The sequence below is a fragment of the Enoplosus armatus genome, chromosome 16 (genome assembly GCF_043641665.1).
Source record: "Enoplosus armatus isolate fEnoArm2 chromosome 16, fEnoArm2.hap1, whole genome shotgun sequence".
Classification (NCBI taxonomy): Eukaryota; Metazoa; Chordata; class Actinopteri; order Centrarchiformes; family Enoplosidae; genus Enoplosus; species Enoplosus armatus.
In genome coordinates, this window is record NC_092195.1 from 17,929,746 (window position 1) to 17,942,251 (window position 12,506).

The 12,506-nt window shown below is 42.5% G+C and overlaps 1 protein-coding gene across 1 annotated transcript in view; it reads left to right on the top strand.

Moving 5' to 3' along the window:
* Positions 1 to 12,506, top strand: part of pkhd1l1.1 (PKHD1 like 1, tandem duplicate 1) — a 40,465-nt gene that overhangs the window by 22,289 nt on the left and 5,670 nt on the right. Inside the window, exons 42-66 of the mRNA XM_070922180.1 lie at positions 466 to 622; positions 719 to 875; positions 1,268 to 1,477; positions 2,056 to 2,185; positions 2,675 to 2,916; positions 3,355 to 3,491; positions 3,662 to 4,691; positions 5,314 to 5,505; positions 5,731 to 5,882; positions 5,991 to 6,150; positions 6,813 to 6,984; positions 7,555 to 7,643; positions 7,900 to 8,063; positions 8,377 to 8,506; positions 8,711 to 8,829; positions 8,978 to 9,107; positions 9,230 to 9,403; positions 9,529 to 9,632; positions 9,997 to 10,123; positions 10,222 to 10,343; positions 10,427 to 10,517; positions 10,693 to 10,841; positions 11,510 to 11,632; positions 11,748 to 11,859; positions 12,282 to 12,398. Of these exons, the coding sequence (XP_070778281.1) occupies positions 466 to 622; positions 719 to 875; positions 1,268 to 1,477; positions 2,056 to 2,185; positions 2,675 to 2,916; positions 3,355 to 3,491; positions 3,662 to 4,691; positions 5,314 to 5,505; positions 5,731 to 5,882; positions 5,991 to 6,150; positions 6,813 to 6,984; positions 7,555 to 7,643; positions 7,900 to 8,063; positions 8,377 to 8,506; positions 8,711 to 8,829; positions 8,978 to 9,107; positions 9,230 to 9,403; positions 9,529 to 9,632; positions 9,997 to 10,123; positions 10,222 to 10,343; positions 10,427 to 10,517; positions 10,693 to 10,841; positions 11,510 to 11,632; positions 11,748 to 11,859; positions 12,282 to 12,398 (4,490 nt within the window). The remainder of the gene's footprint in view (positions 1 to 465; positions 623 to 718; positions 876 to 1,267; positions 1,478 to 2,055; positions 2,186 to 2,674; positions 2,917 to 3,354; positions 3,492 to 3,661; positions 4,692 to 5,313; positions 5,506 to 5,730; positions 5,883 to 5,990; positions 6,151 to 6,812; positions 6,985 to 7,554; positions 7,644 to 7,899; positions 8,064 to 8,376; positions 8,507 to 8,710; positions 8,830 to 8,977; positions 9,108 to 9,229; positions 9,404 to 9,528; positions 9,633 to 9,996; positions 10,124 to 10,221; positions 10,344 to 10,426; positions 10,518 to 10,692; positions 10,842 to 11,509; positions 11,633 to 11,747; positions 11,860 to 12,281; positions 12,399 to 12,506) is intronic.

A 12,506-nucleotide genomic window follows, 5' to 3' on the forward strand; every position in this document is an offset into this window, starting at 1 on the left:
ATATGATTCTATATGGAATTATATTAAATTATAATAGTTCATATAATTGTATACCATTTTATATAGGATGGTATTGTACAATAGCATACAAGATAATTATATAAAATACTACCATGTAAGACATAACGTAACATAATATAACATAATTTTATGTCATATGATAATATAAGGTGTATTATAGGTATGTAGTATAGTATTATCTAATGTGCTACTGTGTTTTATTATCCTAGGAGAGGACTGATGATATTTTGTATGCTAAAGTAGGGTAAATTATATTACATTATATCAGTATAGTATATGGGTGTATTATGTTAAAATAAAGTATGTTATTGTATCTTTTATATATCACATTTCATTATATACATATAATATGTATGTCACAAATATAAATATAAATATAAGCTTTTGTTTAATCTGATTCATCTTTCTACTGATTCATCAGTTAATTACTTTCCCACCTTACAGCACTGACAGGAATGAAGTCAACGTGACCATCGCTGGGTCCGTGTGTGACGTTCAATCCACCAACGACACACACATCATCTGTGTGACGAACGCTCAGCGACAGTCTCAGGAGACCAAAGTCCGAGTCAGCGTCGGAGACCGCGGCATCGCCAAGACGGTAAGAGAGTTCAGCTTCACATCAACAATATAATCAGACTGATTTTATACCTTTAGAGGGCGTTTGTCTCAATCCAGTGTTTGTCTCTTTCTTTAGGATAATGCAGATTTCTTCTACATCGACGTGTGGTCGTCCAGGTTCACGTGGGGTGGTCTGTCTCCACCCGAGAAGGGCTCGTTTGCCGTCATCACGAAAGGCCAGACCATCCTGCTGGACACCAGCACCCCTGTCCTGAAAATGCTCCTTATTCAAGGTACACAAATTACTTTATCATGTTTTCTTTTTCTTAGATTTCAACATTTTTTTCCTCCATTTCTGTATTTACCTGTATATTTTTCTTTTTTCTCATCTTCGGGTCACTCAAGACTTTATAATTTATATACATTTTTTTGGGTGCAAAGTTTGTAGGATCACTAGAGAAGTTGTTGATTAATGAGGACACAAACAAGCATTTTCTGAATTCAGTATTGTATTGGTATAACTGGTGTCAATAGTATAATATATTAAAATGAAAACATGTTTGTGAAAGTCAAACTTCCCCAGCTTGAGGACCTCACATACAGTGTACATGCTCAATACAAGAACATAAAACTCTTTCTTTCCCACCAGTATTTAGTTAGTAACCCGCTGCTTCTTTGTGCTCAGGAGGGACGTTGATGTTTGATGAAGCGGACATCGAGCTGCAGGCAGAAAACATCCTGATCACAGACGGCGGACGGCTCCAGATCGGCCAGGAGGGGGCACCATTCCAGCACAAAGCCATCATCACACTTCACGGAAACCAGCGCTCACCTGAACTTCCTGTTTATGGAACCAAGACGCTGGCTGTCAGGGAGGGAGTGTTGGACCTGCATGGTATGAACACACGCAAACGTCTTCAAACAGACAAGAAGATCAATACCGACTCTCATGTCTGTGTGTTAAATATAAAGCTACCGCAAGCTGTCGGTTAGCTTAGCTTAGCATAAAGACTGGAAACAGAGGGAGACAGCTAGCCTGGCTCTGTCCAAAAAATAATCTTTTTTAAATAAATTCTTCTTAATTTTAGTGCTTCTATATTCTTTCTTGTTTCGAGATACAATTATTTATTTATTTTTGATTAACTCAATTATAGATAGAAATATCTTCACAAGCTTGAGGTACTTGATTGAGGGTGAGTAAAAATCAGCTCCATCTCAACCAACTACAACAAAGATGCAGCACACACATTAATGCATCAGTGATAATAATATAATATAACACTATAAAACAGGCCGCTCAGCAAAATGAATACTTATACTTTTGTAACTTTAAGTATGATGATTACACGTCACTATGTCAGATAATGGTACTCTCAGTAATTTGAGTTATGTGTCCTGCAGGGATGTTATTATTGGTGACACCTCAGCTGCCCTCCTCAGGTGTAAGTCATTGTTGACAACCTGTTTTTCCAGGTATTCCAGTTCCCGTCCCGTGGACCCACTTGGCCCAAACTGCAACCAACGGCTCCCTTACACTGACCCTGATGAAGGAGGTGACATGGAAAGTGGGAGATGAAATTGTCATCGCCTCCACCGGCCACAGGTACAGCGAGCTCTCGAAGTCATGAATGAAAAGAAACCTGAAAAGGAACACCAGGAAAAAGCTTTTTAAAAATACAGCGATTACCTCCTCCCTCCAGTCAAAACGCAGCAACAACAAATTTGGGCAAAATTGAGTTAAGACAAGAATCTTTTTGACATCTTACCTCACTGTATAAAACTTATTATGCTATAGAAATGTGTATGTTTTGTAAAAAAAAAACCCATACATATTTACATAAATAAAAATAACAGCATGTAAAAACCAAACTGCAGAGATAGACTTAGCTACAGCTAATTTACTCACTTCTTCCTGTTTCCTATATTTCTAAGAATTTAACTAAATCCAATCATAATGGAGAAAAAGTCTCTTTTTCAAAGCTTTGGGCAGGCCAATCATGTCTACTGTATTACTGTATATTCTGTTGACTGACACTACTGATAAAACAAAGTTACAGAGCTGCAGGTAGAAGTAATTTATTTCTGTTTCCAGGCACAGCCAGAGAGAGAACGAGGTGAGGAGGATCTCCGCCGTCTCGGCTGATGGAAAGACTCTAACCCTGACCGAACCGCTGAAGTACACTCACCTCGGGGTGAGCGTCACGCTGCCTGACGGTACGGTGTTTGAGGGCCGAGCTGAGGTGGGTCTCCTCACCAGGAACATCGTGGTACGAGGCTCCCAACACCAAGAATGGAACGACAAGATCGAAGCCTGCCCCGATGGCTTCAACACAGGTGCCGTGTTTTAGTGGAAGATGTTTCTGAACTTTTCTGATTCGACTTTACATTAAAGGTTGTGTAAATGTAAAGAATAAGAGACATGACGTTGCTGTATATTCAAACTGACGACTTCAGATTTACCAACATATTGATGAACCTGATAATTACCCAAAACCCTAAGCAAGAAAAACAGTAAGTAAACATATTTTAACTGATGGAACCAGAAAGTCGATTCAGCCACTAATTGTTTTAGCTTTCCTTTAGGTTAACAAGCAGAGATTCGCATTGAATACTACTGTAAGCCTTTCAAAGAAAAAACAATAGCTTTTAATTCAATTATGAATATATCCAATGAAATTAGCAGCGGGCAGTTTAATAACAAAGACACAACAACATCAGGTGTATTATCATAGGGGTATGGGGTATCAACATCTTTCTGTCCCTGTGCTGTAGGTGAATTCGCCACCCAAACCTGTTTCCAAGGAAGGTTTGGAGAAGAGGTCGGCAGCGATCAGTTCGGAGGCTGCATCATGTTCCACGCACCCAGACCGAATGAGAATCTTGCGATCGGCAGACTGGAATATGTTGAGGTGAAATGCTTCTTGTTCTTTTACAGCTGATTCAGTTGACAGCAATTACATTGTTTTTCTAATTCTCCTCATCCTCACAATCTGTTCGTTTTTGTTCCTTTTATATGTACGTCTGTATTTACACAAACTGAAATGATAAACTTAAAGGTCTTTATGCTTTTATGCCACAGGTCTTCCATGCAGGACAGGCCTTCAGGCTCGGACGTTATCCCATCCACTGGCATCTGATGGGAAACGTCGACTACAAGTCATACGTGAGGGGTTGCGCTATCCACCAGACCTTCAACAGGGCCGTAACCATCCACAACACGCACCGGCTGCTGGTGGAGCGCAACGTCATCTACGACATCATGGGCGGGGCCTTCTTCATCGAGGACGGCATTGAGACGGAGAACATCCTGCAGTACAACCTGGCTGTGTTTGTCAAACAAAGTACCAGCCTGCTGAACGACGACGTCACTCCCGCCGCCTACTGGGTCACCAATCCCAACAACATCGTCCGCCACAACGCCGCCGCGGGGGGCACCCACTTCGGCTTCTGGTACCGCATGCACGAGCACCCTGATGGCCCGTCCTACGACTCAAACATCTGCCAGAAGAAGGTCCCCCTCGGTGAGTTTTACAACAACACCGTGCACTCTCAGGGCTGGTTCGGCCTTTGGATCTTCAAAGACTTTTTCCCCATGAAGGACGGCGGCTGCCGCTCCAAAACCCCCGAGCCTGCTGTCTTCCACTCCCTCACCACCTGGAACTGTGAGAAAGGTGCTGAGTGGGTCAACGTGGGCGCCGTGCAGTTCAACAGCTTCGTCATGGTCAACAATGAGAAAGCTGGCATCGAAGCCAAGCGCATCTTGCAGTGGGCCGTGAGCCGCTTCGGAGAGGACGGAGGGGCGACGATGTCCAACAGCACCATCGTGGGCCACGTGGACGAGCTCGGACTGGGAGAGAACTACTGCACGAAACGAGGTGTCATCGCGCCGTTGGAGGACGGCCTGAGCGTCCTTAACACCAAGTTCATCAACTTCGACCGCAGCTCTTGCTCAGCCATCGGGGTCGCCTCAATCGATGGGACGTGTGTGGATCGGTGTGGCGGCTGGGCTGTCAGGTTTGCTGGAGTCCAGTACTTCAACTCACCCAACAAGGCCGGCTTCAGGTGGGAGCATGAGGTGCAGCTGGTGGACACGGATGGCTCCCTCACAGGTACTCAGTCTTTAGTCTCTTACTGTTCACTTTTCTCACGTAGTTATGTGAATGATCTGTCTGCCTACCTTGCCTCTGTGACATTGAGCCTTGAGCTTATTGGTTCCTACTGAAGATGTAGATCTGCTCAAAAATACAGTTTCTAAAAAGTGTCTAATGTCCTTAAACAGCTGGGCACTGTAGTTTTTAGCAAACATTACGCAAACAGGAGTGAATAGTGCATTTGTTGGGGACTATTTTCAGCGGCGGATTAATACACATTTGTGTTCTAGTGACTATTACAGGACGGTGTTAAATTACAGTCTCCATGTTTATGGTAATGAAGGAACATGTCAGTGCAACAACATGGCTCATTTATGTATTTTTAAACGTTTTTATACAATAATGGAGAGCCAAACGGTATTATATATATTATAATATTACTTATATTTACAGGGTTATTAACTGCCAGTGTGTAAAAATTAGTATGACAGAAAATAAGTCATATTATCAGAAGGGATTATGTATGTTGAAAATCTTACTGAAGACATGTTACATCCTGTTCAGTTGATGTCAGGCATCACCAGAAAATAGCATACGTCAGGTTAACTAAACTCTGTCACCCGTGTTTCCTTGTTTTCAGGAAACATCGACCACAAAGTCGTTCCTATGAGCCCCTTGCTGGACCCTGCTCACTGTTCCCAGAGTGCCGAGTGGAGCGTGGGCTTCCCCGGCGCTGTGTGCGACAACACCGTCGACTTCCATCGTCTGTCGTTCAACAATCCATCACCAAGCTCTCTGAAGGCCAAGGATGTCATCTTAACCAACTCGCATGGTATTAAAACACACAGACTTCACTTTTTTGTGAATGTCAGTCTGTTGCTGAAGAAGAAGTCACTTATCTGTAATCTTTATTGACCTCTGCTGGTGATTAGTGGCAATTGCAGACATTTGATGGAATTTGACATGCTTAATAAGGGGGATAATTAAAGGGTTACCACATATATTAATGTATCTGCTGTTATTTTTACTGTTTTAAATGTTAAACTCGCTATTACAGGAACCAGTGTGATTCCCTATTTGAAGAAGAGAATGACTCATAAGTTTGGCTGGATGGCCATGCTGCCCTCTGGACAAACGTACAACTGGTACTTTAATGACATGGACCACATCACAAACATCACTTATGCTGCAAAATTCTACGGCTTCAAGGTACATTAAAGATCCTCAACATGATAGTAATATACATCAAATCTCAAAGCAGCTCTCTGCCTATTTACCCTGATGTTTTTTTGCTCGCACTTTTCCCCCCTCACGCAGCCGGATCAATACGTGATCATCAACCACAACTTCACCCAGAATCCAGACAGATTCCGTGTCATCGATGAGAGGAACGGCTCATCGACGCCACTGAGCTTCAGCAGTAACAAGAACGGAGACTGGTACTTTGACGACAGCTCCAACAACCTCTACTACATCGGTTAGACACACTAACATGGATCTATTGGTTGTATATAGTAGTAGTGATGATTTAAGTTTTTTATAAAGCAGAAAAGCCAAACATGACTTGATTGCAGATTCTCAAATGTGAGGGTTTGCTGTTTTTATCAGTTTTTATATCGTTGTAAATTGAAGATCTTTGGGTTTTGGACTGTCGGTCAGACAAAACAAGATGTCAACCTGGGCTGCCTGAACTTGATGGCATGTTTCGCTATTGTTTGACATTTTATAGACTAAAATAAAATCAAAAATGTCTTTGTTATAGTGATTATAAATAGTAGTAATAGATTTTGCAGCATGACAGTTGGCTGCTATAACATAATCAGAGAGTCAAAAACTGTTTAATCTGCTGACATGTTGAGCAGTTTTTGTCTGTTGTCCTTATAAAAAGCAAATAATCTGCTCATATATTATACACAGTGTGCTGCTATAAATTAGCATAAACACTAGTTAAAACTGCCTAATTATTGCCATCATTTTTATTAGCAGTGTTATTGTTTTTGGTCTAAATCCACATCTTAAATCACGTTAAACATTTTTTTGTGTGTGCTTAGGTGACTGTTTAACACTAAATCACACAAGAACATTCACTAAAAGTCATTTGTGCGTCTTCATTCATTTGACGTCGTTCTGTGTCTGCAGTGTCCGGGAAGACCAGCGAGCGCAGGCGCCGTAACAGCGTTGACCGCTCCACGGTCGACTCCGCGGTGAACTTGAGGGTCTACCGCTGCTTCTACCCCAACTGCATCCCACCAACGCCACCACCTCCAGCCACGCTCGCCCCCTTACCCACCCGTCGGCCTGACAGCTTCATGTACGTTTAACCCGCACCACAACACGTGGCCAGGAACAAACTAATTCCAGCTCACCAGCTACAGTCAGACAGCCCTGTTGATCAGTATTCAGCTCATTTGCTTCCTCTACTTCCTCTCTTATTTACGCACTGCAACAATATAAAAAATAGTATTAATAGCCAAATGCACTTAAAGTATTAAAAGTAAGAGTACTGATTATGCTGAATGGTCGAGATGGTTTTAAATACTTTACACAGTAAAGACGTCTCTGTCTATTAGTGAATCTTAAAAACCTTTATTGCCGTGTGACCTGAATATTTAATATTTAATTTGAATGTTCTAGAAATGAAACAAGACAAGACACGACCAGAGAATCATGAGACATTTTTTCTACCCCGTAAAGTAGTGAAATGTGACAGAGAAAAATCATCATCATATTAGATTAGGAGTAATTGTTGCATCCAAAGCAAGCATTGTTGATTTGAAGTGGGTTATTACTAAACAAAAAAAGAGTCACACGATATTTCCAAAACTGAAAATAGTTATTATGTTGACTGTGGTTTGGTCTTTGTTTGTGTGTTTCTCTCTAGTCGGTGGTCGAATGCCTCTTTCTGGAAAAGCTCAGCTGAAAATAACTTCACAGTACCAACAGAGGGCGCCGATGTGGTCATCCCATCAGGTAATGTCTAGAAGAAAACCAAAGGAAATGTTGAATAAACCAAAGTAAACAACTTTTCATGGGTTGTTGCGTGTCAGATGCTTCATTTTGCCACTTTATGTGTGATATCATGATTTATTTCACTGTAAGATGAAAGAGGACACAGTAACTAACTTTTAGACGATCTCTGAACCTTGTCTGGTGATACAATTACTTTATAGTGTTCAGTTTGAAGCGGATCTTATGGTCCCCTTTGTGTCCCCCCATCAAACCACAGGGCAGTGGGTCGTTTTGGACAGCGACACTCCTCCACTCAACAAGCTGACGGTGGTCGGAGTTCTTGAGATCCCCGACACCATGAACAGCTCGTCCAGCAGACAGGCTCGGGCTGCACCTGAATACAGTACTGTGGTGGTGGACGCTGTCTACATCTCCATCCAGGTCAGTGGGATCAGCAGTCTCCCCGACCTCTGTGATGATCCAGATTATCACTTTAAAATTAATCTGTTTCATGTCTTTCTTTTATTGATCGAAGAAGAAATGTGGCAACCTTATATTTATCTTATTTATGCTTTTAAAAAAAGTGCCAAAAACAGCTTTTTGTGTCAGTTTGTGTCTCTGTGGAGTTATTAGATGAAGATCTAAGTATCAGCAGTAACAGTCAAACTAAATCAACACATCATCTAAGTGAAAGGAGATCCCAGTACTTCCCACGCAGTCTGATTGACCGTGTTTGCGTCTCCTGCTGTTTCAGGGCGGCCGGCTGATTGCGGGATGGGATGACGAGCCGTTCAGAGGTCAGCTGCACATCAAGCTGAGAGGGAACCACCGCACTCCTGACTGGCCTCTGCCTAACGGACCCAACCAGGGATCCAAAGTCCTGGGTAAGAAAACAGCACCAGAATCAACGTCATGCGCTCACCTGAACTAACATTTAAGATATAACAGAACTTTGCAGTGTATGTACTGTAACTATATATAACAACATTGTCACACATTTCTAAATATATTTATAATATAGGTATAGGTATAATATAGGGGGGGGGGGCACTGTGCACTGACTCAGTGTGTGTTTTATTGAACCACAGGTGTGTTTGGTACCCTGGAGCTCTATGGACAACCTCACAACGTGTACCACACCAAACTCGCTGCCACTGCCGACGCCGGATCCAACACCCTGACCCTGACGCAGTCTGTGGACTGGCAGGTCGGTGTGGTGTCTTTTTACCTTTAACTCAGTGTTTGTGTCTTGAAAATCTTGCCTTTACACAATCTTAGTGTTTAGTACTAATACAACTCACTACTGCAAAAGCTACTACTCCGTCATTTGTTCACATGTCTGCCTGTGTGTGCAGGTTGGAGACGAGGTCGCCGTCTCCACCACCAGTTACAGCGCATGGGAGACAGAAAAACGTCAGATCGCCGACGTGTCGGCAGACGGCCGCGTCCTGACCCTGAGCCAGCCTTTGACCCACACTCACATCGGTCAGTTCAACAGATCTGTCTCTAGAACTGAAATTTAGCCCATGACTTTAATTTATTGTGGGGTGCATTTTTATTGTATTATACTGAAGTTCGACCATGCTGACCTCTTTTTGTCTCCTCAGGTGAGACTCACTCTGTCTCAGGTACGTCGTCCTCCTACACTCTGGCGGCTGATGTCGCTCTCCTGACCAGAAACATTAAGATCACCGGGCAGGAGTATCCGGAGATGATGCAGGAGTCGTTCGGAGCCAGACTTTTGGTGGGCACCTACTCCTGGGCCGGGATCGACTACAAAGGTACGTTTTTATTAAATGTATAAAATGGTATGACTTTGCCTTCACACTCATTTACATTATTTTTGAACCTTGTATTTGTCATTAAACACATTAAGACATCAGTGTTGGATATTTTCTTCCTAAAGGCAACGCTCAGATCAGGAACGTGGAGTTCTTCCACTCCGGTCAGGAAGGCTGGATCGACTACACCGACCCTCGTTACTCTGTGGCCTTCCTCAACCTGGGAGAGGTACAGCAACACACACAAACACACACATTACAACCTACTTAAAGTGCTTTGGATTCAATTGTATGTTAGAATATAAATAATATATAAATGTATGTTAGAAAATTAAGGGTTAATATGCTAAGATTTTTGTTTTAACACAATTTAAATATAGCAACATTTAAAATAAAAGATTTTATATCAGAACAACAAAAAAGTAAAGAAATTGTTCTGAAAGAAACGTTCAAAATCTTTCTTCTACATCGTCTTATTCGATCACAGAGTCTGGAAAAATCTTCTCATGACCACGAGCTTCTGTTTGGACTCGAAAGCATCTCTTAAATATGTAAAATGTCAAATTTAATATTGTTTTTTTCTGTCTTGAAAGGTTTCAGAAGAAGACTCGTACATTCAGGGTTGTGCTTTCCACGACGGTTTCTCTCCAGCCATCGGCGTCTTTGGGACAGAGGGTCTGAAGATAGACGATAACGTCGTCCACCACACTGTGGGAGAAGGTCAACACTGTCGACATGATTTACAAATACCACCTACAGATGATTCCCAGCAGTGAACAGGAACTCTTTAAAGTATTAAAATGCGTCCCTGTTTGCAGGTATCAGGATTTGGGGCGACAAGATAACAGCGAGGAGGAACCTGGTGATGATGGCGCTGTGGCCCGGATCATATCAGGACCGAGAGGAGCCCTTCAACTACGCCTGGAACGCTGCCATCGAGGTCCGTCCCCTCAAAACACAAGATAGAGGACTTCTGATAAAAATCTAGTGCTGCATTTATGATCTTTGCTGTTTTTTCTTCAGGTCAATGAGGGGACAAATGTTGTGCTGCAGCATAACATCGTGGCAGGTTACGAGAGAGTCGCTTACCGCATCAATGGTGAACCATGTCCAGGTAACGGAGAGTGATAGTGGACATTTCAGCCTGAAATGTTCTTTCTTTCAGAACAATAAAACTAATCATGTCAGCTTATATTTCACCAGTTTGTACCTTGAACGCTCAAAGATGCAGAAGTCCTCATAGACCCCCCCCCCCCCCCCCTCCTCCCCCCGACTTTCTGCCTGTGCAGGTTATTTGAACGAGAATGAGAAGTGGATTCACAACGAGGCTCACGGCGGTCTGTTCGGAGTCTATCTCAACAAAGACGGTTTGCCCGGCTGCAGCCTCATCCGGGGCTTTTTCATCTGGAGGAGCTTTGACTACGGCATCTACTTCCAGGTTTCAATACTGAACTTCTTCTATTTCTGACACCTTGATTTCAGAAAGCAATGCTCTCACTGAATTTGACTGCAACAAGAGGCGACAGAGTCTGGAGTCGGATACACAAAGCAAAATGAGGAGTCTGCTGTGATCCAGGAGACTGTAGAAGGACTTTCAGCCTTTAATTTAGCACTTTTATACCAAACATGAATGTTCTAGACTAAAAAGACAAAGACTGCTTTATAAATCGAGCTAGTACATGAGATCATTTGTCTTGTTTCATTTATCAAAACAAATGCCATTCTTGCAACACATGCAGGACAAATTCATCTGCATTAATTTGTGAACTGTGACGCTGCCGCCATTTGCAATCTGTGTGTCAGCAAATTGCTTTTGTGAAAGCAGCACGTCAGTCTCTTTGGTGTTGCTGAGGATGGGAGGAAGTCATTTAAACAGACGGTTGCTCTGTTTGCGCTCTCTTTTCGAGATACATTGTGCTTGTTTATAATAGTTCTGAAACTCTGGTCCTGATATCAGCGAGTTATGTTCACCTTACAGGTAAAGATTTATAAGAGCTGAGTTTAGGATTCCTGAGGAGCTGAAGGGTTAAGATCGTCTCGATTATTCAGAAGAAATGACAGCAGATCATCATCCTCCTCTTCTTCCTCTTCCTCTCCCCCTCACAGACCATCATGGCTGTTGTTATTTCCAACGTGACCCTGGTGGACAACGGGATGGGCATCATGCCGCTCATCTTCGCTCCTCCTTCTCTCGCCCACGCGTACGCTGATAAACCCGTACGCATTCAGGTGAGTTTATTTTGATTCACTCGTTCTTTTTCTTTTCCTTTCCTCATTTCTCACACGTCATTTAGTTACACAGTAGTTGACAGATTTCATATTCCTCACGCTCATCTCTTCCCAGAATGCCCTGATTGTTGGCAGCAGCCCGAGCTTCAACTGTTCAGACACTTTGTCCACCGATGACTTTAATCTTGAAATCAGCCAAGGCCATCGAGCTCCGAGACCTCTCAAAGGTACAGAACAAACTCCCTGATTCTGCCAAGACGCCACAGATCACTGCTACAGAGTAGACAGATGTTGAGAGAACAGATATACAGGGTTGCAACAGGCTTTAAAAGGCCTTGAATGTTTTGGGATTTTCCTTAATAGGACAAGACCTTTTATAAATCAAACAGGTGAATTACCTCAGCTCACATCCTGCTGATAGCTCTGACATAGAGATTTGTGTTGATACAAAAACAGCATTTAGAATCAAACAAAGACATGTTGACTTAACAAGTCTAAATGTGTAATTTCAACCATTTATTTTAAGCAACCAAGAACTTGAAGGTCTTTGAAAAGTGCTGGAATCAGATAGATTTTTTTCCTGTATAAATGTAGGCTGGTTAAACTGAAAAGATTCCTTACTTTGTGACTCTGCTTTCACTTTGCACAGGTGGCAGATCTGGAATCTGTTGGCCGTCTTTTGGATCTGGTCACAACACCGCTCCAGAAAAACCCCATCATCTGAACATGAACTACAATGCCATCAAAGGACTGATGACAGTCAAGGGTGAGTTCAGGCTCTGAGCTTTGGGACCGGTTTTTGAAAATGTTGTTATGTCGTGATGCCGTAAACAATCTTCACAATGATTTGAAGAAGAACATATTCCTTATTCCT